Genomic DNA, 27,683 nt, shown 5'->3' on the forward strand with positions numbered 1-27,683 from the left:
CGTTATTCAGAGACAGACACCCTGGTTCTCTTGATGACGCATCAAACACGACTCTGGCCTTGGTCGAGAGGCTGTCAGGTCGTAACACAGCACGGTGAGGCATGTAGTACACTCGGTTCTCTGCCTTCCCGAAGGAAAAATCCATCAATGTAACCCTGTTTGGCAGTCAATGTTTTCTAGTGGACCGCTGACTGTGCCTGACTGTACGTCAAGCATGTCTGATTGGCCAACAAGTTACTCTGACCGACAGTCAAACTCCAGTCAGACTCCGCTTGTCGGCTTTCTGATGGTTTCCTGGTGGCAGTCGGCCGCCGCGAAATGCCATCAGGGTGTCTTGGTGGCGATTCTGATTGTACATCGACTGTCTCTGACTGTATGTCAAAACGCTTTGACGTGCAGACAGACGTACGGTCAAAGGACGTAAAGTTCGTTCGGATAGCACTATTTCGTCAAATCTATGACTACGAAAAGTAATCTATGCACGAGAAAACGATTTCGGGACGTGAGCCCATAAAACCGCTGACGTTAGAGATATGACACGCAACCGACCGACAACCCTGATCAGAAGCCCGCCGAAGCGCCAAACACAACCTCCTTGGCCAAACACCACACTTCGCTTCGCCCATAGAGGCTTCGCCGAGCTTTCATGAACGATTGCTCTCGACTCGTTTTGTTTGCCCGCTTGCTCCAACCTGTTGATCCTGCCCGGGCTCAACAATGTCTCATGTTTTAGTAGAATTTCTACTCGACAAGACCCAGGCTGTTGTGAGTTCCGACGATGTAAGGGACTTTAGCGGTGTAGTTGAAGACGACATGGTGTACCAGGTCTACTGGGCCGGAGACGCGCGAACAAAAGGATCGTTTTACGACGCGAAAGTACTCTACATGGCAGGTGAGTAGAACTGAAGTACGGCGAGGGATGTACGAGTGCTTTGCATAACATGCTGACGGCTTAACTGCATTTGCAGCCGAAGCATCTCGTATAAAACGAATAGTCAAATCGAGTGTCCAAAGCGGTGGCATGGCATAGGGGTTAAGATGTCCGATTGGAACGCAAGTGGTCGCGGGTTCGATCCGCGGTGGAGCTGGTTTTTTCTATTCTTTTTTTCTCTCGAACATTTTGTTTTATCGAGGCATTTCGCAATATTCATGAGTGCGTATAGCTTTACTCTTATATAAATGCTGCCCTTGTTGATGAAATTCTCTTGGCAGTGGCAGTCAGACGTCATCTGATGGACAATCAGATGACGTCTGATGGTCCATCACGTTCTACCAAGGCTGCTGACTGGCAGTCAGTGCCCCAAATTACGTATCTTGATGGAATTTTCAATAGGGTTGTCTGCATTCGGGGAAATCTTTTCTGCAAATTCTTGCTGGAGATACTGGTGAACTCTCTGATCATACTCAGTCAGCATCACATCGTCCTTAAAGGGGCAGTGCAACGATTTTCAGACATTGGCCAATTAACTGCGGAAATTAATCTGCGTCACCTATGGAACGAAAAACCGAAAGCCGCATTTTCTTGCAAGCGCTAGTTCTTATTTAAAGAAATGAAACAAATCGAAGGTCGAAGTGCCTCTCAACTCTCCACGCCGACTTTCGAGTGACGTCTCTGGGGGTTCACGTGGTTTCTCCTTGGGCCCTCTCTTGAGAGACCCCTGCCGCTTCCTCCCCGATTGTCGACTTTCAAAGGATTAGCCTCGTCGAAGGTCACGGCGAGCGATGGACACAAAGGGCGGTTCGCCACGGGGCTGACGGCGAGTGTAGCAGCTAGGGTGCCCTCATGAAGGCTCCCTAGTAGCAGCGGAGGGGGACAGGGTTTGTTGACTTCCGCGTATCCCCCAGAGACGCCGTCATTTTAGTTCCCGTAGCCGCCACTGGCGGCTGTAGGTCGGCAAATAATTCGTTTTTTGCCTTGTGATTACGCAGCAGAATAGCCATTTTTCGGGGAAAGGTGACGCGTTTTTGGTCACTTGGGCTTGTATAAACAATATAAAAAATGCAAGCTGGCAATTTTTTCAACATTAAAATCGTTGCACTGCCCCTTTAAGCAACGTCTTTGTGAGGCTCACCAGATGCTTCCTTGCAACTCCTTCATTGTCTTCCAGCTGAAGTTCATTGGCTTCCAAGGTAAGGCTACCTCGTACCGTCCGGTAGTTAGCTTGATGGATGATTTAAATTTTCTGACAACTTCATTCTCCTCTTCCTTTTGTGGGAGGTTAGGATCGGTGATGCCCATACTTTCCAGCTCCCAAAATGACCGGAGCTCGGTAGACAATGAGCATGTGCTTCCACCCACATTGGCCTTCAGAACTGCCGCAGTAGAAGAGGAGGCCGTCAAACCGCTGTGGGGAATCGGTCCTTGAAGTGTCCATCTAAAGCCTGTTCTGACAGCGACTAGAGCGCCTTGCACTTTTTGGACCTCACCAGAGACAAGAGTCCAATTGTAGTCAGCACCAATAAGAATGTCAATGCCATGTCTTGTTAACTGGGCTGGTGGCAAGGTGACGTCTGCCAGCTCAGCTATCTGTACTTGGACTCCTTGCACTACACTCTCAGGTAGAAGAAGATGATCGGAGCAAATCTCTGGTATCTCCAGAGCTTCTAGGCAGTGCTTCTTTTGGCTGTACTGGCTCCTTAGCCAGACTCGTACCCTTCTGCGTTTTTCCTTGATGATGTTTCCTGCTCCTCCAAAAGGGTAGATAGTAATGTCTTCTTCACCAACAACCTCGAGCTGCAGCTTACGTGAAAGTTTTTCCATCACAAAGGTTCGTTGGGTTCCCCTATCAAAAAGGATGCGCGTGAGAGCTCTTTGCTGTTTCCCCTCTGCCCAGACCTGAGCTGTTTGAAGTAGTGCAGCAGGTGTTTTATCACTCTTCCTGCCTGTCGAAGAGTGTAACTCTGCTGCGGTGTTCTTACTTTTCTTCCAGGATGGGTCACACAATTGAGTTATGTGCCTTCGCCCGCATGTTTCACACATGATTCTTTTGTTGCGACATTCTTTGGAGGTGTGTCCCTTGATCGAACACCGGAAACATCGTCCTGCTTCTCGAAATCTTTGCTTCTTCTCCTCCAGAGAAATTGATGTCTGACAATTTCGTGTAGCATGGTTCTTCGTGGCACAGAATGCGCTCGGTTCAGTCTGCTTGGAGCGACTAGTTGAGGAAAGAGCAGCGGCTGATCCATTCAGAGAAGCCTTTCCGCCTTCTGTTATTTTGGTATGGCTCATGCTCTTGGCTTCTCGCTGACGAACTTGTTGAGCCTCTTCACGGCTCCCCACTTCGAGCTTAAGGAAGCGTTGTAGGCTCTCTATTTTGATACAGTCGTTTTCCTTGTCCGTAGGACGTCGACACTTGTGGTAATCAATGACTAACTCTCCCGGCAGCATTCTCAGTAGCGCAGAGCAGAGCATAGCTCCGTAAGTGTCGCTCTTCACCCCGAGCGCGGTGAGAGCGGCCATATTACGTTGCAAGTGGTCATAGAGACGTCGCAATCCGCTCACCTCGCTCGAGTGTCGTAGTGCTGGCAAATCAAGTAGTTGGGAGAGGTGTTCTTGAATGAGAACGTCAGTCCGACCGAAGCGCTCCCTGAGAAGCTCAACGACGGTATCGTAGTTTTCTCCCGTTGCTTGAATGCCAACTATCGCCGATGCTGCCTTTCCCGTAAGCGCCGACCGCAGGTACAAGAACTTCTCATCGTTAGAGAGGCTGTCGTTGTCATGTATGGCTTGCTTGTACTGTTCCCAGAAGGGTTGCCAATCGGTAGCTGCACCGCCAAACCGTTGAAGCTCCAGTTTCGGCAGCTTCACCTTAGAGGTTGCAGCGTGTCCGTCGCCGTCGTTGTGAAGCCGCGTTGTACCAGCTTGGGGCCTCGCTCGTCTGAGTTCCTCTACCACCTCTGCGATGGTGGCGATGTACGTGACGATCTTGTCGTCATATTCAATCGTGCGGGCGTAGTTTTGCTCAACGTCTCCGTCAGGTACCAGTGGTTCGATGGATGCGTTCACGTTGCTCAGCTGTATTCGCAACTCACTGAGCCTCACAGATAATACGTTGAGGCTTCGCTCGTCGGAGTGGCTTGCGATAGCTGCGTCGATGTCGGAGATCAGCCTCATTACTTGAGACGTCAGAGCCGTGCGCTTCTGCTTTAGTCGTTCCATGGCGTCTCTGGGTCTCTCGGCGTTCCTGGCGTTGCGGCGTCACTAGGCCTCGTTGGGCGATAACTTCGGTAGCGTCGTTGGAGCTCGCTCTCTTGCGGCGTCCCTTGGCTCGTTTCGTTGCGGCGTCACTAGGCCTCGTTGAGTAATAACGTCAGCAGCGTCGCTGGAGCTCGCTCTTTTGCGGCGTCCCTTGACTCGTTGAGTGATAACGTCGGTAGCGTCGTTGGAGCTCTTCTCTTGCGGCGTCCCTTGGCGCGTTTTCTTGGCGCGTTTCGCTGCGGGTGGATGCCCCGTCGTCATTCCGTCGTGACTATATCGTTGTCATCCTGGGTTTCGGCACCAAAATGTTAGAACTCCGCCGCGAGGAACGAGCCGTACGCCATGTTTTGACAAAACCAAAACAGAAGATGACGATGTTTATTGGGATTGCGTCATGTGTGATGGCTATACAAGAAAAACGAAAATTGAGTTTCTTCAATACAGATTTTAATTACTGTGTTGGTGGCGAATTTACAAATGGAAACTTACTTCCAACTCAATAATTCTCTCTCATTTCCAAATGTGTTCCGGCGGAACTATTTCTCTCCTTAACCTTTGGGACCATTTTTTTCCAACTTTTCGCTTGGGGCCATTCCTTCCGGGGCCATTTCTTTGGGGCCATTTCTTTGGGGCCATTTCTTTGGGGCCATTTTTTAGGGGCTCTTTTTTCAGAAACATTCATTTTGGAGACATTTTTTCCGGTACCAGTTTTACACAGGAAAACAAAAAGTTCAAAGTCAACCAGCCAAAATAAAATTATAAATAAACCTGTTATTCTTTAAGTACAACACTAAAAACCTGAAATAACGAATAACGTTCATTGCATAGCGCAACATCGAAGAGCATTGTGCACTTTCGCGGGGCAGTTTGGTTCTTTGGTTCCAAAAGGAAACAGGATGAACGTAATCCTAAGCATTATTCCTGCGGCGGAATTAAAATTTCAACCTCGTATCAGTTTCCCCCAAATGAGCGGTTTGGGTAAAAACACTTTGTCGCCGAAAGAGAGATCAAACTCTTGGGCCAGTAGCACTTGTTCCCTTGCGTGCCCAAAAACTTCCTCCCAGGTACGGGGCGCTACTCCGTCTGTGGAAAAGAAAACACCCAGCACTCGCGCTTCTGGCACAAAGAGAATGACGACAATGAAGCATCGGGGACCTTGCGGAATCAAAGTGCCTGGATTTGTTTCTGATTTAGTTGGCCTCCGGAGAGTGCTACGTAGCCAGCAAAGTTACGTTCAACTGCTGAAAATGTGTCAGGGTTGCGCACGGATGCGTTCGCATAAACACTATATGTGCTTATGCATCCGCAAAAGTACATATCGTGCCCAGACCAGGAGGGGGAAACCCGCGAACACTGTCGCTTTCGTGGATCCTATCTAACATTGGACCCATGGCTCACTACAAAAAGCAAGGAGGACAACTGGCAGCCTTGTCGTACCCCTCTATACTCGGTCCACCCCTAAGTTGGCAGGGCGATGGAAGCTACGCATTTTCCGAACCTATCAACCGCCTCCCTTTCATCACCTAACCTCGGCCTCTGCGCGTGAATAGAGAGCCTTGATCGCAGAGCGGGCCCAATCTAAACCATGGGGATCGTTTGCAATTTGATGGCGGACGCCTCCTCCGGAGATTGGCGGTAAGTGCGCATGCGCTGCGTTGTCGCGTGTCGAGGAGGAAAGCGGACGGAAAGGCTAAGACGCTTGCAGATGACCAACGCGTTCGTCACCTCCTCATAGCTCGTATCGCAAACGTGGCCCATGAACCACGTGATTCCGATCAAGCAGTTCGTAACTCTCTGTAATGAAGGCTATCTACTCGCGGGTATTGGGGGGGGGGGGGGGAGGGGGGAGCGTGATCACGTGGCGATCGATGGAAGACTGATTGGTCCAACGAGCCCGTAGCTTCCACTGGCCTGTCTGTTTCGGGGTGAAAGGGGTATGGTATACTTGAAAGGCACACCGTCAGATGCCCATTAAGAAGAAGCTCGCTGAAAATATCATTGCAAAGGTTCCCAAGAGTCGAATAAATGAGCGAGAATAACCAGAGGCGGTCAGAACACCGTATAGCTATTTGTACTCAACCTTATCAGAAGCTTTCGTTTGGTCGAGGGAAACAAAGGCCCCGTTTAACTTACGTGAGGCCACGTATGCGATGAAATAACGCGTCAGGAACAAAGAGGAAAACGTTCTTCGTGCAGAAACGCTGGTGGTCTGAAGGGAACCTACAATTACAGTTGAGACGTTTCAAAACGACTTAGCCGAAAGAAAATAAAGAATCTTATAATTGGTTTATACAAATTCTCAAAGATGAAAGTAATTTGCCCAAGCCGCAGGCTTGGGCAAATTACTTTCATCTTTGAGAATTATAAAAGACGCAGGCACATGCTCAATACTCCTACAATAATAGTTACATCTACGAGAGCGTATATGAGCACGTTCCAAGAAGTCATAAAAAATTGTGTAGGTAGGCCGCCCGGACCTGGTGCGATGTCGGTCTTTTTGGCACTCAAAATCAAAATGGCACTCAAACTGCGCTCTAAAAATGAAAATTCGATGGTATGGTGTCCATTTAAATTGTTTGTCGGAGTAAACCGTTTTGGCAATGTCGTGCGAATTTAGCTGGGATACGTGGCTTTATGCTGCCCAAAAGGTCAGGTTAGTACGTCCTTAGATGGATTTCTCTAAAAAACATGTTGGCAATTGGTACGATCACTTAAATTGCTGACATTCAAAACCATAGCAAGAGAATGGTATTCCGAAAAGAGTGTACTATGAAAATACCTCTCATACAAAACAATAATTGGGGTTGTGTGGATATTTATACAGCGTGTAGTTCAAAGTTAATTTCAAAGTTGCGAGGAGTCACTCGCTGTAGATGAGCATGCTCATCTACAGCGAGTGACTCCTCGCAGACTAGCGGTTGTACTGCACTGGCTAAATTGCAATTTAGCCAGTGCAGTACAACCACTAGTCTGGGGTCTTTAACGTGCACCACACAGTAGTGGTACACGATCGCACGCCGGTACGATGCTCATCCAGATCGAAACGGGCAGAGGTGGGGATGGAACCCAGGATCCTTGGGGTCTGCAACGCGAGCTTTCGCTCCACGTGCTCCGAGCTGGTGTGCACTAGCTAGCCCACTCAGCCACCAATCCCCCCTCTCATAGACAATTGAAACGAAACATCTTTGTACCTCTTCAATGTGCTTATATTCACTTTACGATAAATTGTTCTGCACGACATAAGCAAACACAAGTTAGGGCCGTCCTCTGAAACTCTTCCTCTAAATAGAACGCGAAATAGTTCGCACTTATCAAAATAATGGAACTAAACAAGTTACGTGGAATAAGGAACTTCTTGCCGCAGACGCAGGCCGGTCATGTTTGTTTTTGTTTGAAACCAAAGAGAACATGGGATCGCGTGGTCTTTCTGAAAATATTATTGGCTATCTACCGGGTGTTTTTTTTAGGCTTAACAGGCTTGTTTAAAAAAAAGTCGTGAAAGTTACATTTATGCGTTTTGTGCAGGTGAGTTATACGGGCAGGGGGACATAGTGTAGGGGGCTAATCGTAACGATCAGTCAGATAAATAATTAAAATGTGTGAATTAACTTTTTAATTAATGAAAATACACATATGGTTTCAATTAGAAAGTTGCTCAGCGTCATCAAAACCACTAAATCAGTCATTTTCAGAAAGACTTTGAGCGCGTGAGAAGCCGTAGTAGTGTAGTAATGTTACCACTCGTGGAGCAGGTACAAGGCTAGCGGTTGCGGTAAGGCGCCCGCGCGATTTTTCCGTGTCTTATCGAACCCCAGCCTTGTAGGTGCTCCACGAGTGGTTACAGTTAAGTGCACTACTGCGCTTCTCACATGCTGAAAGTCTGCCTGAAAATTACTGATTTAGTGGTTTTGAATGACGCTCAGCAATTTCTATTTGGAACCAACTGTCTATTTGCATTAATTAAAAAGTTAACGAACCAATTTTAATTAATTAGCCAACTGATCGTTACGATTAGCCCTATATACTATGTCCCCCTGCCCGTATAACACACATGCACAAACCGCATAAATGTATATTTCACGGCTTTTTTAAAACAAATCTGTTAAGTAAAAAAAAAAATGAAAAAACAGCCTTTTTATTGTTTGTTTCTTAAACAGAAAAATATGTCGAATAAAAGAGAATTACAGCATGGATAAAATATTTTACAACCAGCCTTCTACACGTCAATTACGTCTCTAATCAGTAAGAGCCGAGAAAAGGACCGCAGCTAGTCACGTCCATTTCGATAATTGGGGGGGGGGGGGGGGGGGGGGGGGGGGCCTCGTGCATGGTTATCTCCACCTGAATTGCGCCTGCCGGCGTAAATATTGCGCTACATTATTTTGTTTAAATTGTTTATACAAAATCCGTGTCCCATCTGTTTCCTTTTAATGCTTTCTTTTTCATTTCAACGAGCCTTTAATGGTTTGTTTTCTAGATCAACCATACTATGTGGTCTAAATTCCTGTGGGAGGCAGGTTTGCTATTTAGTACGTCTGTAACCATAAAACAGTTATTTCATTCTAAACAGAGTCCGTATTAGTTCCTGCTACGTAAATATACTTAATAACTTGAGTTCAGTCCGCGGTTTGATATAAACATGAACCGAAATGGAGAAAAAATTAAGTATATGTTTTGTTATATTCCACCACCGTGGTACTCCATACTTTTCTCTATAAAACCGTTTACTTTTAATTATTTCAGAAGTTTCTTTCGTAGAGAGACGTCGGCTATGCAATCATTTAATTTTTAAAATACATTAAGGATTCCCTTCAAGCTTGGCGCTTATTAAATGCAAGCACACACTATAGAATAATACATGGCTTGTAACTAGAATAATCGCCATTATTTCACCAATATATTTTCACTTGACTTTTACAGTTTTAGATTAATGGTTACTTTAAGGAAATTAATTAATAATTTTCAGTAGAAAATATATTCAATAACCTGTTACGTTTAAAAAACAACAAAGCAGTGCGCACACAGATCGGCTAGCTTAACAAAATGCCAAACAATACAGGTTATTATACAAAAACATTTTTGCCAACAAGAAAATGACGTCAAAAACAAAGATACGTGGGCGGTTTCATTTGGATTCAGGCAACGGGTGCCGTCGTTTTTTTTTTTTATTTACTTCAAATTTTTATATTACGTGGCGCAAGTTCCAAGCAGAACGATCCTTTTTATTTTAATGTCCTGACAAGTTTAGTTCCTGAGAAAAATCTAAAAAAATCTCAAAGAAACGGAAAGAATGGCGAGGATTTGACAATTGTCATGTGTGGCGTTTTTGAATCCCTCTCAATATCAAAATATTCCAAAGAGAGCATCTATATTTTTTTTACTGTGATATATATGCAAGCAGGTAAAACTACATTATAACTACTATTTATTATTCGTCGCTTCAATCTTTGTAAAAATTCACAAACATGCCTCCTCGAACAACTGTGAGCTAAACTGCGGGTTTTGTTTTCTCAGTTGACTATGCTTAGTATCACTTTTAAAATCTAGAACCTCTAGAACCTTTCATTGCCTTCCACATTATCTATAATTTGTGTCTTAATCGCATACGAGTACAGACAAATAAATTATGAAACAAAAGTTCTTACTGTTGTAAGGCGTTTAGATGGGCGAGTTGGGAATGATTGATTTTAACCATTTTCAAGGTTTTCATTTTTTGTTCGATTTCATCACGCTGTATAAGAATATAAAAAATCCACACACGATTATTTTAAAAAGTTCGTAGTTGTTTTCCGCTTCTGAGATTTCTTTTTCTCTCAGAAACTAAACATGTCAGGACATTAAAATAAAAAGGATTGTTCTGCTTGGAACACGCGCCACGAAATAAAAAAAAAAAATATATGATGCAAAATAAAAATTACGACTGCACACCGTTGCCTGAGTCCATATGAAACAGCCCACGTAAGTTTACAATCAAGTGAACACGTGGTTTTGGTCGATATTGTTGTGTGGTTTCATGTCAACAGTTGTAAAACAATGGTTCTGAAGTTTGTTGCCTTTGAGCATTGTTCGTTGTTTTTGCTGTCAAGTATTTTATGCAATATACCCTTAGCGATATCTATTGTTACCTGACCGCTTCCTATGATATAAAAGATGTAAAAATTGCTCTTCAGAATACAGACTGCCACTTCATCGTTCTTGAGGTAAAAGAATCAACTAAGTGTTTTACTGTAATTTATAAATTTTCCATGACCAATGTCTGTCGCAGTAGAACTGCTTTGTAACGGGAGTTTAGTACGTCTGCTTATAATAATACGTTACTACTGTACCTGTGGGAAACACTAAACGTTTGAACGCAGAAGAGCATACATTTTGTAGACGAAAAGAAGTATGTGTGGCTGCCGGACTTTTGCTCGTCCTAAGTAGGACAATATCCTGTTTCATGCGTACAACGCGCATTTAAGTTTACGTATAGCTAAACACTAAAAGTAAAGTTAGAAGAGAGCGTAAAAAAGGCAGCCTAAAACCGTTGGATGTATTTAGGAAGGAGCCAAGGTGTATTGAAAACAATATTGTGATAATAAATGCCATCTAAAGTGCGTACTGGTTTTCGCGAAAATCGTAATTTAATAATTCGTACTTTCAATAGTTTGACCTATCTTCTCCCGCTTTTTCAGTTTTTTAGTCGCGTTTTATGAACTTAGTAACGAACAAATTTGTCCATTGAACTCGTGACTCCACTGAAAGTAAATTTTGTACGCTAAGAAACGCACACGTTATCTGTCTGCGAAAATTCAGAAGCCAATATTTGCTAAAACGACACGCGAGCCTGAACACTCAGCTTTCTGATCAAATATGTTGAACAAGAACGCTGCACTCTTGGTTGAATAAATCGGGCGTGTATGTGACTGGAAAAGCTTCTGAAGTAGGTGCAAAATTTACAATACATATAGATAATTTTATTTTTTTAATTTGCAGGTTTGTATTAAAATTACCATGGAAACCCAGGTAGCACGCAAGAGAAACGGCCAACTTGGGCGAAAGTGTAGCAAACGTATGGGGCCTAACTTGGGCCTAGTTACGTTTTTCTCCATTTCGTGTGTCAGTGCCAAACTACGTTTCCTAACTATAGTCATAGTGGGGCAATACTAGGGCACGCAAAAGTTTGGCTTTGCTCTAGTCCACCAAAGGAGTGCCGATATAAGTGAAATACTCGAGCTATAACTGCCAAAGCAACGACTGATTTGGGTATTTCGCACATGCCAAAGTTTGGCTTTTCTTTGCTGTGCCACACGAGTGCCAAACAAAGTGCCATACTTGAACTAAAACTGCCAAAGTAACATTCAATTTGTGGATTTCGGACATACCAAAGCCCGAAATCCTTTTTTCTGGCTAGCCACTGGAGTGACAAATAAATGTTAAAAAAATGCCAAAGAAAGCCCAGAAGCCTGCCCAAGTTCGTAATTTTTCTGGTGTGCCACAGAAGTGCTCTCTCACACGATCCAGAAAAAATTAAATTAAATAAGCGTTGGAAACACGATGGTAAGGGGTCATCATCTCCCTTCCCAAGCAGCACGGCGATACTTGGCAGTGTCGGGCCAGTACCGGCCGAAAGTCGGTTCCAGTATCGCCCAAATCTCCAGTTTTGCACCAAGGTTTGAAACCCGGCAGGTATTGCCATACAGTTGTTTTGCCCCGACCTAGTCTTCTCGCGATATCGTGCGAATACTCTACGATACATCTGCTCCGTGTTGGCGGCACGTCGTGCAAGTCTGTGTTGTATAGGACGTTGCATATTATTTGTTGCATATTGTTCACATTCACGGCCGAACAGCCTTTTTTTGATCGCCCCCAGAAGTTTATTAAACCAGTATCATTACACATAGCTTATCCTCGATATATTTACAAAGGTCATATTTATTTGTAAAACGAAAAGCAAATTATGAAATAGAATTCACCCTGTTTTCATGTGAACAAAAAAAAAAAAAATGGGAGCAAAACTCAAAAATGAAAACACAGAAACGGCGGAGATTGAGAGGGAAACAGAACTACTATCAGAAGCATGCTTGCAGTGTACTTACTAATAAAAGAGCGATATCATGTAATCCTTGACAGATGCATAATCCGACTCAGGCAGCCTAAATACACAGTCGAGAAACGAGGTCGCGTACATTCAAGTGACTTCTCGTCGTCGGCGAAGAGCAGTTTTTGTCGAAGCGCGTCTAACAAACACAGTACAAGAATTCCCCGGACTCCGGCGTACAAGATGGCCATTATTATAAAAAAAAGAAAAAAAAATTGCACGGACGTATTCCGGTTGTTTACGACGAAAACCCACGGCTGCGTCTGCAACGCACGAAAGCCACAAAACACTGAGGAGCGCATTTTGAAAACCGGACCTACGTTTCCGCTGTTTGCCTTGGCAAACAGCGAAAACAAGAGCCCCAGAGATCCCATCAGCGCGACTGAGAGAGTCACGTGACAAATTTTCGTTCAAGCGTTTTTGTCCTACACGTCTTACGTAGAGAGGTGACGCGTTTCGCTCGACACTTCTGATTTGCTTAAACCGGCCGTCGCGCTCGCTGACAGCCACACGAAGACACGAAAACAGGTGGGGAGGCTGAACAAAGGCGAAGTCGATGGGGCATGAACAATGCAGCTAAGCTTCCTCTGCTTTCAAAAAAGCAAAGGGGAGACAACTTAAAAAAAAAAAGATCCTGCAGTGCAGCCAAAGCTACAGGGGAGAGGGTGTATTCCGACCAGTTCAAGTAAAGGGAAAGGAAGATACGGGGAAATTCCAGCCCTTCTTTTTCATTCCTCCTTGCCCGTTCTTGAAAAGGTTGGCATTCTGACTCTTGTTTGGCGACTTTGGCACGTAGGTGCCAGGTGACAGCCGAACTACCGGGCAGTAAGCCTAACTCTAGCGCTCGTTTTGCGATTTTGAGCCAAAGAGGACAGTTACCAGCTGAACTACCAGGAAAAGAAGCCTAACTTCCGCGCTTCCTATGCAAATTAGGGCCAACGTTCCCTGACTTTTGCCAAAGAAGGTCAAATTTGGCTCCATTTAGGCTTCTTCGGGATTTTCAAAGCCCAAAACTCCCAGACATTTGCCGAATTTTGTCCCAGAGCTCTGTGCTACCTGGGAGCACAGTTGATATGGTCTGTGCAGTTGAGTTACACGGTCACGTGGACATATTACAGGAGACTGTCATCACGAGAGGCATATAATTAACTAAAGTTCAGTTATTTATTTTTTATATCGTAAAAATAAAAATTTGCTTCGAAGTAGAAACTTCCTGACCGTCAGCAAAACACCTCAAACAGGTAAACTGAAGAAATATATTGAGCATGCGGGAAGCGCGGTAGTGCGCTGAAATTCACATTGGTTCAACAGGCGCATAGCTGACGGAAAGGAAACGCGGATGAGGCGGAAAATGAAGGTCGGCGCGTTTTACTCCCGAGAGCCTTGCGGCTGTGCAGGAGCGGGTAGCACACAATACCACCGTGCGTACCACGCGATTGAAGTTTTTATAAAGTTTAAGGATGGCGTAGTACTCGATGACGCTCAGCAAGTCTGCAACGAAAACCCTACGTTAACATTAAATACTTAAAAGATAAATTATCCAATTTATGTAATTGATTGACTTAGCGTGAACATTAGCACCTTATACTATGACCCCCTGGCCGCGTAACGAAGCTGCACAAGGCGCAGTGGTGTAGCTGTTATGGCTAAAACAAAATCAGTAAAGCTTAGCCTTGCTTCAAATTTATGAACTTACTTTTGTTTGACTTTCACGAATGTTCATTAAGAATAACGAGGGACCGACAGAACTCCCAAACGAAATAAAATTACTAGCTTACTATTTCATTTATGTGGACGTTATAAACTCCTCCAGGCTTTATAATTAATACGTTACATACCTAAGAAGCCCCCGTTGAATGCTCGTCTTTCTGCCCATTTATACACTAGAAATAGGAAATAATTGCTCAGCAAATTCACTTTCATTTTATAGCTTGTTAAAATTAACAATACGCGTCTCAAGCCACCATTATTCTAGTGGCACAACCGTGTCCATTATTAAAAATAAAAATAAATAAAATGACGTTGTACGTTTGAAAGCTTGGCCCACATTGGTAAGTCAGTTAGAATTCGTTCAGACAGAACAAATCCTAACTGAAATTTCACCTCGCCGCTTTTTTTTATTTTCTGCCTATCGTTATCACCTGTGCGAGAAAGGCATGTAAATTTGAGGAGGAAGCGTGAGTGGGCAAATGTAAGGTAAGGTCCTTGTCGCGGGTCCGCGTAAAAGAATGCGATGAAAAATATCTCGGGGTAGGGGGACAAATTCTACACAGAACTTTGTCTTTCCATTTTCGAGAGATGTATCAATATTTTTTAATTAAAAGCAAACAACTTGTAATTGCAATTAGAAATTGAATTTATACAGTTTGACAAAATATTCAATTAATCTTAATTCGTCATTTTATACAATATCCCACTCTATTTTAAGAAGAGTGATTGAGACATTAAGTTATTCTCCCATCTATTTGAGTCCGTCAAAGAAATATTACAAAGTTATTAGCGGAAAATAAACAGCCCAAGGACAAGCACAGAGTAGAAGGCGGTAGACACACACAGCGCTGTGTGTGTCTACCGCCTTCTACTCTGTCCTTGTCCCTGCGCTGTTTATTTTCCGCTAATATGAAGGACCAACTAGCCCAATCGTCAACACTACTATTCAAATATATGTATGTCCCTCTTAAGTTCAAACTGTCATGCTTTGTTTCCTTGTTTGTTCTTGTTTTAGGTAGAAGATAACCTGAAAATATGATGAAAATAATGTTTCTGGCAATCTTTGCTGCGCTGGTCACCCTGCACGTCGACGTCGACGGTAAATATAATATCGCGTACAAAACGCTGTCTGTCCTATAGGTGTCTATAAACATTGATAGGAATGTAGAGATAAGTACGATCTATCGTAGATTGAAAACATTTATATATGATGGAAGTATATGATTATCGAATCTGGTCACAACACATCCTCTAAATATTGGGACGCAAGCTATTTGCTCGTTCTTTCAGTTCCTGTAACCATATGCAGGCTAATTATAAATTTGTTTGACTTTGAACAACTATTTTTGTGCAGTGTTTCGCTCATGTTGCCATAGTAACCCTCCTAAAAAAAGTTTGGAATTCGAACAAGTGTCAAACTGGTCGACCCATTCAGACCATATGGTATTATGAGATTGTTGCACCCGTTTAATGCTAGTACCTTTTTGACACAGGTACCCGTCTAATAACGGCACCCGTTGATGCAGGTACACATTCGATACGGGTGCCCGTTCGATACGGCATTATATTTAAAAAAAAAAAAAAACTTCTGTCCTCTGAGGAAACTTCCTTCTTAGTACTATATATGTGCCGTCTAAAATAGCTTCACCCCTTCTGAAAAAAAAACGTTTGAAATTTCAACAGGTTCATACCGGTACCCGTTCAACCATAGAGGTATCTGTTTCGACCTTCGCTTAGCAGCATATCCGAGCTGTCATCGGTGTAATCAAAATACTCACAGGTTTAGTTAAACTGTTCAATGGTTTGGTCAAATCGTTTGCGGGCTTGATAACACCACTTTCCTGTTTAAGCGTAGCGGTAGGCGAACCTGTTGGTACCGCACCGAGAGGAGTGAACCGGTTTGAAACTGCTCACCAGTTTGTTCAGACCAGTGAGCAGTTCGATCAAATGGGTGAGCAGTTTGAACAAACCGGCTATTAGTTTGGATATACCACTGCTTCGTCACCATGGGGGTGGATGGCCCGATGTCAGGGACTTAATGCTGGGGCTTGAACCCGTTCGAACGTGTGACCGATGCTCTTTGCCGACCACCTCCGACCAGGTTCTCGCGAAAGTTGTACATAGTAAGCTCTGTTTACGCTTGTCGCAACTACGCTCCGTTTCCCCTTCCGATACACCGCAGCGGACGCTACAACATCATTTGATCCAGCTGTCCAATTGTATCACGAGGCTAAGCGTCGCTTTGTCCTTCCCGAGGCTCACGCGCGACACTCCCACTGCTTTGGGTTGGCTCCGATTGCTGTAGCGTCTGATGCGGTCCTTTGTAAGGTGAAACAGAGCATATTGTGTCAGTCAATTTGTTATCACTACAATAAGCACCTCGGTGTCCCTCTATCTGGTTTTGTTCGTGTGCTTACTTCCGAGATTTGCGCACAGCTCGTGCAGCTAACATTCGAATATGGCGTAGCGGTTAGGGGTGTAGTTTAACGATTTTTTATGGTAACTTATTTGCTTGAAAAGTGGCTGAACACGCCTATAGAAACGACTGTACCAGTCCCACAGATATTGTATAAAAAAACAAAACAAATTCACGAATAGTTTGAATTTTCAAGTTTTGATCTCACCATGCTTCACGAACCAAGATCCGCTACTGGCAACATTGAAGTGTGACGAAAGAAGAGATAAATTATGTGCAGTAAACTACGTCCCCAGCTGATTAAAAGACGTTTACTAGTGGGAAAAGAATCCTCGGAAGCTCATTCATTGAGAAGCAAGAAAAAACACTCGACATTCTCGGTTTAAGCCCAGCTGCGTGGCCTGAAATTCTGTACCATTTGTGATGTCACACCCTTGGAAAACACGCGGAAATTTAAATGTTGTTTTCGCCATAATATTAATTTCCGGTTTTCTTAATAGCTATTTTGAATTTCAATACAATGAATAGCATACCCTGAGGTCTAAAATCCGGGTAATCAGAAAATTCAGTTTGGTTTGGTAGCTGAAGAAACAGCTGGAGTACCCCAGTTGATACTCCAGTTGATTTCCTGCGGGATGGAGGTTCCGCTGTCGGCCTCCTCGCCCGGCTCCCTTTATCGTATTTAGAACTGCACAAATCACACTGAGACAACGCCACTACTCTCCATGGCAAACCGGTTCCTATAATTAAAGTTGTGCAATGTCGCGCATGTACAGATTTATTGCTTATTCATCTCAACATTATGTTCATACTTGCTTATGTAGGGTTGTCAAGTTCTAATTAATAGACTAATGCGGTGTATCCTCCTAAGTAAGGTACTCTAATAAATTTGTGCAGAAGAAAGTGACACATGGTCGTTGTTTGTGTGTGCGGGGCCGACCGATCTTAGACTGTACTCATTTGGAACTAATCAAGGGTTCGCCACAGTACCTGGATCGCCTGTTCCGAAGGGGGCAATCAAGTGGGTGTTCGTTTTGAACCGGTACCTGAACAGAACGAATGCACGTATCAAACGATTGGCGGTATGAAACGGGTACCCGCCTTAGCGAATGCTCATATCCCGTATTACCATATGACCCGAACGGGCCGATCAGTTTGCGACCTGTTCGAACTCTAACATCTTTTAGTAAGGCTTAGCACACGCAAATAACGAGCCTATGACGGTTTCTACAACAGAAATCCAGCAAAGTAGCTCGTTTAGGAGAATGCACTGCAAATGTCCATCATTTTTAACGTGATAACATTGCATAAACAAAAATTAACAGCACGTTCAAATCAACAACTCATTAAACCCTATCTGGGCTTCATTGCACACCTTTAATTATAGGAACCCATTTGCCAAGGAGTGAAGTAGCGTGGTTTGGGTTTGAAGTGTGGAGGCCTGAATGGGGTAGAGTAGGTCAGGGGGGGGGGGGGGTGGGGAGTGGAACGACTGCAGAACCGCCACCCTAAATCAGATCACGGTAACCCCTACGGCGGGCTTAATGCTTGCTGCAAGCGCTTTCCGCAACTCTCAAAAGTACCCAGAAGGAAACAAACACATGCAGGGACAGCCAAGGTGTTTAGTACCCCGATAACATGCTATAAAGGAAACACCGTACTCTGTTTCACTCCACGAAGGTCGGCATGGGACGATTCAATCCATCAAAGTCAATTCAAGTCGTGCGAGTTTCACGCATGCTTCTCGGGAAAAGCACAACGACGCTTAGTCACGTGACACGTTAACAGTGCTGGATTGACTTACGAACTGGTCAGCACTTTCAAACCGATTCGCCAGACCTTTGTGCGGTGTGAACTGGTTTGCATGCCGCTTCGATGAAACCGGAAAGCGGTTTGATTAGACCTATGAGCAGATGGACTAAACCGATGAGCAGTTTGACCAATCCGTTGAGCGTTTTAATGAAACCTATGAGCGGTTTCGTTATACCGCGAAACGAAGGTTTGATCCGGTTACCGATATGCTTGAACGAGTATTAATTTGAATCTTTTCGAATTTTGAACTTTTTTTTTCAATTAGGGAACTAAACCGGTTTTGCTGGCATTCCCTGCCCCCTCCGCACCGAGGGATGTATACGCGAACGCACTGACCAAGGAATGATGCGACGAAATTCTGATTGTAGTGTTTTTGCAGTTTATGTATTAATAAGGCTCGAGATGTTCAAGGAGGCACAAGCGAGAATATGAACAAAATAAGTTCTAGTGAGGAACTCAAATGACATTTTAAAGGTTGTCATTCGTTATGTTTTTCGCTTTATAGATGCAATCACTTTTACTGATGCGTTTTTGAGTTCCGGTTATCTGGTATTGGGTACCGTTTCATGGTTTCGTAAAAGCCGCTTAGTTTTGCACGAAGCAAAAAGCTCAAGACAGGCCTAAGAATGTTCAAAGGATGGTAGATCTGTACTTCGTTCTTGAAACCTTTAACTGGGAAACCAGAGTTCGCGCTGTATAACGTGTGACACCCATCAGTACAAAAGAATATGAGCGGATTACTTCGTTTTGACTGCCTACTTTAGTCTCCGAGGATACGGGACTGTAATTTGTTTTAAAGACTGACTAACCTTGAGCACTTTTTTTTTTGTAAATGATGTCGAAGCTTGTGTATGTTTTGAATCGAAACTGAGAAAAAAAAGTCGATTGATGGGATATTTCTTTAGGTTCAGCTGAGAAATCGATCCCTACAATTTTTTAATACTTGTTTTCCCGCGTTCCACGCCAAACGTTAATCTCTAACCCTTAACAAGGGCTGTAACGTTCACACCAGATATATGTAACTAGTCGGGAACTTTTCCTATTGTATGCAAGTGAAGACCTTGAGTATTTCTACATCCGAACTCTACCATAAACCCGCACCTTTTGAATAAACTACAACTTTAGGAGAACGATCTTGCGAGATGAGTTAAAGTGGTTTCCACGGAATATTTTATTAATTATACTTTACAATTAAGTATAAGTATAAAATTCTAAAGTTATAGGCCCCTCTTCTTTAATTACAGGAGGTATTGAATGCAAGCTTCTTTACAAGGTTTCAGAAAAGTAAACTAATTATGATCTTCAAACTTACTATATAAGGTTTATATTGAGTGAAGTGTGATATTTTTCAACCCACCGCGGCTTCCTTCCTGTTGCTGTTTTGGAGCTTTTTTCTCAGTCGCTTTGTTTGTATTATATTCGTGAAATATCTAAAAAACACGACTTTTTGAAAGTTGTAAACCATAAAGGTAGAATATATTTTCGCGCCACGTTTAACGCAACTGTTTTTTTTTTCATTTTTGAAAGCCTGTTATAATTTTTGCAAGATGTCAGTAGTTTTGTTCTAATTATTTTTCTAGAATAATAACTGTTTTCCGTGTTCCAGAACCCCTGAATGAGAGTGATCTGCTTTTTTATCTTCTTTACTAAGCAAAGTAGGTACTGTTGGTACTTGCTATTGCAGTGTCGAGCGATCACATGTTCATATTCTAATTGTCCACGTTCATTTAATAAAATTATACACTATAGGTATTTACCCACAAAGATGCATTAATCAAATAATAATTATTTAGGATAGATGTAGCTCCAGGGTGTATCGTTGTTTGTATCACACCTGGTGCTTCTGCGAAGAATTCTAAAAGTTTCTAAAAGTAGGGTGTTCTAGGAAAGGAACTATTTTGAGAACAAACTGGCGGGCGTCACGCATTGAAAGATTATACAAACTAGTAAAATAACTATTTAAACTTAGATATTTAATTTTTAGTAGGTGAATATAATAAACGTGGTTTCAATTAGAAACAGAAGGGAAGTTGCGCGTGCGCGAAACGTACCACTCGAGCAGCAGGCGCAAGAACGGCGATAAGAAAACGCGTATTGCAATCTTATCATTCATGTTTTCGCCACATCTTTAAGTACAAAATATATTCAGATACTTTCATCTGGACGAAATTGTGGTACATGCTTGAAAGATAGCGAATCAATTATCGCGTTTCTTTATTACAGGATGGATTCTGAAACCCGGGCATGAATATGATTGCTACTGGGCAATCGCTAACGCGAGTGATAGAGTGTGTCGCAACCATGGTCAAGATGTAAGTGAAATTTCGACAGATCCTTTATTGTTAGCACTTATAATCGGCCCTAAAAGTGGAATGTACAGTGAATCAACGGCCGGGGTGTTGATTTGCATTGCTCCAATGTTCTGAATACAGGTGAATGGGAGTGGTCGGGACTTTCAAACCTTTTTGTCATGCTTCGGTAGAGTGTTTAAGAGCAAAACAATTAAAATATGCTGCCAAACGTTTGCATCATCCTCGCTTGGCACAACATTTTATTGATCGGCCTATAAAAAAACTACCAAGGGCTGTAAAACACCCAATTTGCTCTTTCTCGCGTAAGTTGCAGCGTGGTGGCGCTAGTATACAAATAGCCCTCAAACACTTCAAGTTTCCAGCTAGACGGCGGGTTTCGCTGTATTTGCGAGATTAAATCTACGCGCTGTTTTTTCAGAAAATGGTCTTTCATGTTTCTCTTGCAGAAAATTCACCGTTATGGTGGAACAATGATGCATAAAGATGACTCGGACTGGGAGTGCGCCAGGGCTGCCGAATAAATAACTCCACTGAGCTTGTTGCAAAAAAAAAAGAAAGGCGAATAGAAAGTAAGATATTGCTCTCTGAGCATGCAAAATGAGAAACCGTGTAGAGTCACGTGGGGTCGGCAAGCGCCTGACGAAGACTAGCGTCGCTTCAAAGGCTCTCTTTTGCTACAAAAATGGTTCTCGTGCGGCTATCTGCGGCCCAATATGTTTTATAAAAATATCAGTTACGAGCTTTATTTGGAGGCTTGCACCACTGGATGGTAAAAGTCCACCCTTTCGCTGGCCCCGAAATCGCCTGCTTTTACCGATCTATTTTAGTTTGGACTGTACATTAGAATTCTAGGAAGTAAAGTGCTGAGCGTTGAGGGACATCAGCTTCGAGTGTAAGTGGCACTAAATGCTAAAGATGGATGCACGAGTGAAAGAAGAAATCATGACAAGAATGAAACATATGGAAACACAACGCAAAGCCAGAATCTAAATCCGCAGTTCATGAACTTTAAAGAATAAAATATACATATTTTCTAGATGTTTATAAAAATATGAGATCCCTGCACCGGAATAATATAAAGAGCGTTACCGTACAATCGGTTGACGCAACCGAGCTCCAAAAGTGTCATAAATAGTTATATTGCAAAAAGAAAAGAGTGAAAAGGTCAAGTTTTTCCTTTTATAAATTCCCAAATTTATTCAAAGAATACCTACGTTTTAACATAGAAAAGCTTGCATCAATTTAGTTGTAAGTCTATTGTTAGCTATTTTATTGTTTCGCTGTATTAACACGAAACTGTAATTTATAGAGGCGATTTTGTGCTGTACCGCGCGCCTAACGTTTTCGAAACGTCGCTATGTCGTTGTCCTTGATTTGCTGCTAGTGTCTAAGAGGCACTGCTAGAAGAGGTAACGAAATTGTTTTCGCCGCACCAATTATTCAGCATAAAACGGAAGTTTTTTTCTAGAATGCATGCTATTCTAATCTGAGAGGTACAGCAAGTTACGAACAAGTCACGAGTACCCCAATGAATTTCTTGTCTACTTCTGCTGTATTTTGACCCAAAATAAATTGGCAACGGCTCTATAACGCATTTTATTTTGTCCTTTCAGGGATTTTTCTTTTTCAACTTTCACACTTGTTCAGCACGATGCAAACCTGGTAACATCGAACGGCGACTGCCTTCGGGAATAACGTGCGACGAGAACTATTCGTACAGGGACGGTAGTGTGGTGAGACATTTATTATTAAGTCGAAAATAATTTCAGGTTACCCTTACCAAGGATAATTGATAAGAACTTGCTGGAACGGACGCCCATTGCATGTGGCAATGAGGGGGGTGAAGCCTACCTGCAGTCAATTTTGTATATTCGTATGCAAAGTAGGAGCCAAGTTTTCTCTTGTGTTCATGTTGTGCTTTATTACTCTTCTTCGGATACCTTTCGGAGGCGTACACAAGCAACAGCACCTAGCACTCCAGCGGCATCTGTCATATGTTCGGCTTATATCAAGGTGCGTCTCATGTATTTGCAAAGCGCACCGCGATGTTCCTAAAAGCAAGCCTACCAACTCGCTCCTCTCTCCACGAAGAGCTCACGCTCGACCTCCCGATCTCCGCTCGCGGCTCCGGTCTCACTGGGGCCGGCCGCTTCTTGGGCGCCAACATCTGCTCCAGGACCATCAAAGACGAAACACTATTGGGGCATCCTTCCATAATAAACCCCTCTCTTTCAACAATTTTTCACTGCCCCCTCTCCTAAACCAAAGGTGATATTTCGAGCTTCGACTACAAAAATCACTTCCTTTGCCTTCCCTTCTCATAAAACTCTACAGGGCTGGGCAGTATCGCGATAATATCTGAGAGATACTTTTAAGTACCTTATCTCTGTATCGAGATAAGCTTAAAAAAAATGTATTTGTATCTCAATAGTGAAAAACATTAACAGTGTAGCGCTTGTATCGCTATACTTTGCCAGATTTAGGCATCTCGTTACAATCGTTACGCCTTTCGTTATGCTTGGCACGCTGTCTTTAGCATTCTCTAACTGTGTGGTTCATCAAAGGTAACATGTTTTCTTTAGCGGCATTAAGCTAAAGAAAGATTTCGAGGTAAGGGCAACAGCATAAAATTGCACAGAAAGAAAGCACGAGCATAAATTACTATTCGTATTCGCCACGAGCTACACTCACCCCACCTAGCTCCGTTCGGGTACAAACGCATTTTTATAAGTATCTGTATCTCTATTCCGGAATACTTTTCCGCCGGGTTTGCAGAAGTATCTCAGAGATATCCCATTGCATAAAAAACAAATGTGTCTCATTATATGTATTTTGGGCCTTAAAATACATGTATCTCAGTATTTGTAATCCCGAATACTTTCTGAAGTATCTCTGCTCAGCCCTGATACCCTACTGCTACTTCAGCAAGTGTTTGTGCAAGGCGTTTCAGCTAACTTGTGCCAAAACTTAAGACAAGGTCGAGCTCTACGCGTGTCGAACTAACGCATTATCGCTAACAGTCATTTTGAGCAAGTCAGGGTATTGTCGCGATGTTCAAAACTGCTTAGTTAACAAACAAATCATAAGCTAACTTTTCGCATATTACTTTGTGGTTGAAATCCCCAATACAAAACTTCTAGGCCATGTTGAAAAATTCCATACCGTGTGTTTTCCATCGGAGTAGTCTTCGTGTATCTAGTTGTTTCAATCTATTGAGAAAGCGCGAGATAGCAAAAACAAATATCTCGTGACTAATGGCTCAGACATCACAGTTCGCCCGTGGGTAGTCACGAGGGACTTTCGGTGAACGTCTCGCTTTACATAAAGTTTAATAAATTGGACACAAAAAAGGGCTACCTCCATGAAAACTACATAATGGGAGTTTTCTTGGAACGCACTGCAGCGTTTTTTGAAGGGTTTACCAAAAGACGATTCACTAAGAAGTTAACTAATCCAGTTTTATTAATAGGCCAGTTCGGTATACACCGTAAAATAGGCTGTGTCGTTAGCACTTCCCAAATACATGCGAAATGCACCGCAATTATAGGCCCTTTCCGCACTCGAGCACCTTTTGCGGGCAGAGGAACAATGCCACTGAAGGGTGTATGGCAATTTGTTTCTTGTTACTTAAAGACGTCACAAGGTTGCGGAACAGTGTAATATCACGTGACAACATGGTGTCCTGCTAAGTGACTATGTTACAATATATTTTCACCTGATATTAGTGTCAAGTGATGCCACCTGATGTGACGCCACATTGCTACGTTACGGTATGAGATGAGGTCACGTAACCTAATAATGTCAGTGCCACGTGACCTTATATCTGATGCCACACTAGGGCTGTGTTCCGAATCTTACCCTAATGGATCCGAGTTCCTCCGGCGGATCGCGTCACGTGACAGCACAAATTCAAAAACGCTGGACGCGGGTAGGTTTCAGAACGCCAAGGGTACATAACCCTTACCCTGGAGTATGATCGAGTGAATTTTGGAACACGGCCCTAGTGTTACTTCATGATGTCACCTGATGGGACGTTACCACGTGACGCGCTTCACAGGACACTGTGACGCCCCTATGTCACGCTTCGTCAACGGGCTCTTGCAACGTCATGATGTTAGCCAACGTCGAAATGCCACGTGGCGATAGAGGTCACAATGTTGTGTCAAACTACAGGTTGAGTGGAAGGGATTGATGGCTGTTTGAAGGCACGACATAGATCGGTTTCTGAACGCATTGAGCTAAAAATTGGCACAGAAATGGCCGAAGAACGTCCATTAAAATTATACAAGATTCACCGCACAAACTGTCCAGAGAAGCAAGTTAGAAATGAAAAACTTGAGGTCCCTATCCTACGGTGTCTGTGTGCTCACCAAAGGCGTCTGAGTGGTGCAACTGCTGTTAAATCTCGGCATTACTCTCCGCGTCGACAGGTGGGGGCCGGCCGTGGAAGGCACCGAGTACCGCATTTTCAGCGTAAACTTTGGTGATGACAGCACTGTTGTCTGTGGCTTGTTTTGGAGGTTTCCCTCCTCGTTGAGGCGCCTCACCCAGCGTAGAGCTTTAAGACAGCCCGGATGTCGCCGCTAAAGCACCTTGCGAAAACGTCGGTGGACGCCTTTGGTTCTCCGACGGCCCCCGTATCAGAGGGGAACTTTCACTCGCTCCTTGGGAACTAAGCGCACCACGAAGATGGCTTGCATTCCAAAGAAGCGCGGATAAAAGTTGAAGACAAGAAAAGAAAAGTGGTGAAAACAAGAGACTGCAAAGCAGACGACATTAGCCGAAAATAATTGTCGAAACGAATAAGACCAGAAAACAAATCTGTTTTGTTCTCGTTTCACCTTCGACTTTTGTATTTTCATTTTAAAATAAAATAATAATGTACTGAAAATGCCCGAAAAAAAAATGAATCGCTTCTAGCTCATAAACATCGTCTGCTATATTGTCGAGGTCGAGGGAAGCGCTCGTCATGGCCGCCTGTAGTGAGCCTTGGTCTGAACAGAGGGTCCATCTCAAACCATGGTTACCATTTGCTATTTAGTGGCTGAAGCCTTCTGTGGGGATCGGTCGCAAGTGCGCATAGTCTGAGTTTTCGCGTGGCCAAAGGGAAAACAGGAGGGAAGGCGGAGACGTCAGCAGACGTTTAACACTTTCGGCCCCTCCTGGCAGTTCGTGTTGCTAATGCGACCCATAAACCACGTGAGCTTGATCGAGCAGTTAGAAGCTCTCTGTAACACTGGCTCTCTAGCCGCCTGCAATCTCACGTGTCGCCATCTGTCGGTTGTTGCACCAATCACATGCCTTTCGATAGCAGGGAAGTTTTTCATTTTTAACTTTTTATTGGGGCAAATTTGTTCAGTTAAACATGTATGCCATTAGCGCACGCTCTTCGGCCATCTTTACAGAAATTCTTGGCTCAATACCTTCAGAAGTGGAGTTATCGCGTCCTTCACCGATCCCTTTGCTTCGCTCTCTATATCCTTAAGTGAATGTCATAGTGTCGCGTGACGTCACCATGTCAACTACCGACGTGGTTTCACGTCCCGCGATGTCCCATCACGTCACGTACCGGGCAGAAAGACGTTTTAAATGATGGGCAGTGTTGTGCCTCCTCTGTCAACATAACAGCCTCCCCCGCGCAGGATGTCCCTCAAATCTTGTCCGCACTCCCCACCAGCGACTCATTGCAGCCTCGAACTGCCCAACCTAAAACAAAACAAAAAAAAATAATCAAGCTCCTTTTTGTACTGCATGTGCAGTACAAAAAGTTCTTGTTGGCAATTCTTCAACTGCCAAGAACGACCTATTTCATTCGGTCACGTTGCGGTGGCCAGTGCATCGGCCTAACAGGAAGATATTTGAATGTTCATCTCACGAACCACTTGCTGAAAGTCTCAAAGGTCTCCTCTGAATCGTATCATCACACAGTAGCCCATGCATGCACCTGCCCTGACTGCGCCCCCCCCCCCCCCCCCCCTCTCATTCCAAAAAAAACAGAAGTCATCGGCACACACACCAGCAAGCTTGGAGGAGGAATGATTGCACCTTGCAAGGTCAAGCGGTACTTCCCATAATGTGTCCAGGCCTTCACTTTCGCTTTCGACGGCAGAGTAAATTTTCTTAGCGCCCGAGCTTCTTCCTTTTTGTCATCTCCGCTGTGTTGTCCTTTCTTCTTTTTTTTTTGTGTCTCCAACTTAATTTCTTCTTACCTTCTTTTCCTTTTCTCTTGCCCCAGGGGGATACCGATGAATATCGGCAGATGTTGTCGCTTATTGAAATAATTGTCTATATGTCTGCGTTCGTCCCACTCAACGTTTTTATTCGACCATTGTGTCTTGTTAAAACTAGCGAGAGAAATAGGTGGAGTATGCAATTACACCTAGCGAGAAACATAATTTTAATGCGAAATAGAAATATGTGACCCAATCGTCTGTGATAGAATGAATTCGCAGTTTTCTAAATAGTTTAAAATACCTTGTGCAACTTCTGTCGCATGTACTCACGAGAGGGGGGTACAGTGTAAAACCTTAATAATTATGGAAACGCGAACGAACAAAAGTGTACTAATTTTTATAAAACGTATTTTTCTTCTTCGCAGGAATGCGTCCGTACAGTTGGTCAAAACGACGATCGTCTATTATGCTATGGCTGCACACCTGATGTACTCAGTAAGCTGAGCAAATGGCAGTAGGGTCGAGATTTCTGGGCAGCATTCCGGCCTCGGGTGGCAGAGGTTAATCCAGACACCCCCGACGCTGCATATAAAACTGTCGGGTCTGATTGATGTCATGGCAGCAAGGTTGAGGTTCTTATTTTTCTTTTTATGATGGAAATAAATGGTTATATGTTAACTTTTGAAGTGTATTATAGATGAACTACAGGTGGTGATTTCGATAAAATAAAATAATGGGGACCTGCAGTGTCATCACAAAAATGACACCGCATGCCACAAACGGAAAGAAAGATAAAAAAAAACGGGCCTGTTGATCAAATTCCTCTTAGCTCCAACAGTATTGAATTAACATTGGGTAACGTAATCCAATATTGAGACCGAATCGACAATATGTGCACAACATCGGTTAACATTCAAAGCATCACACTACTGTCGGGACAACATGGGTCAATCATTGGCAGATATCCCTAGCGAAAAATCCG

The 27,683-nt window shown here is 43.6% G+C and overlaps 2 protein-coding genes across 2 annotated transcripts; one reads left to right on the forward strand and one right to left on the reverse strand.

The window, feature by feature from the left end:
• Window positions 1–2,068: 2,068 nt before the first annotated feature.
• Window positions 2,069–4,159, reverse strand: LOC120837851. Its single transcript, XM_040207464.1, has one exon. The coding sequence runs from the start codon at window positions 4,157–4,159 to the stop codon at window positions 2,069–2,071; it is 2,091 nt and encodes a 696-aa protein (XP_040063398.1).
• A 10,864-nt stretch (window positions 4,160–15,023) lies between these two features.
• On the forward strand, window positions 15,024–27,219 carry LOC115331148. The gene is made up of 4 exons (XM_029993207.2): window positions 15,024–15,087; window positions 20,440–20,528; window positions 22,142–22,261; window positions 27,127–27,219. The coding sequence occupies exons 1-4, from the start codon at window positions 15,024–15,026 to the stop codon at window positions 27,217–27,219; spliced, it is 366 nt and encodes a 121-aa protein (XP_029849067.2).
• The last annotated feature ends 464 nt before the right edge of the window (window positions 27,220–27,683 follow it).

Source organism: Ixodes scapularis, unplaced genomic scaffold (assembly GCF_016920785.2).
Source record: "Ixodes scapularis isolate PalLabHiFi unplaced genomic scaffold, ASM1692078v2 PGA_scaffold8__174_contigs__length_109621045, whole genome shotgun sequence".
Taxonomy (NCBI): domain Eukaryota; kingdom Metazoa; phylum Arthropoda; class Arachnida; order Ixodida; family Ixodidae; genus Ixodes; species Ixodes scapularis.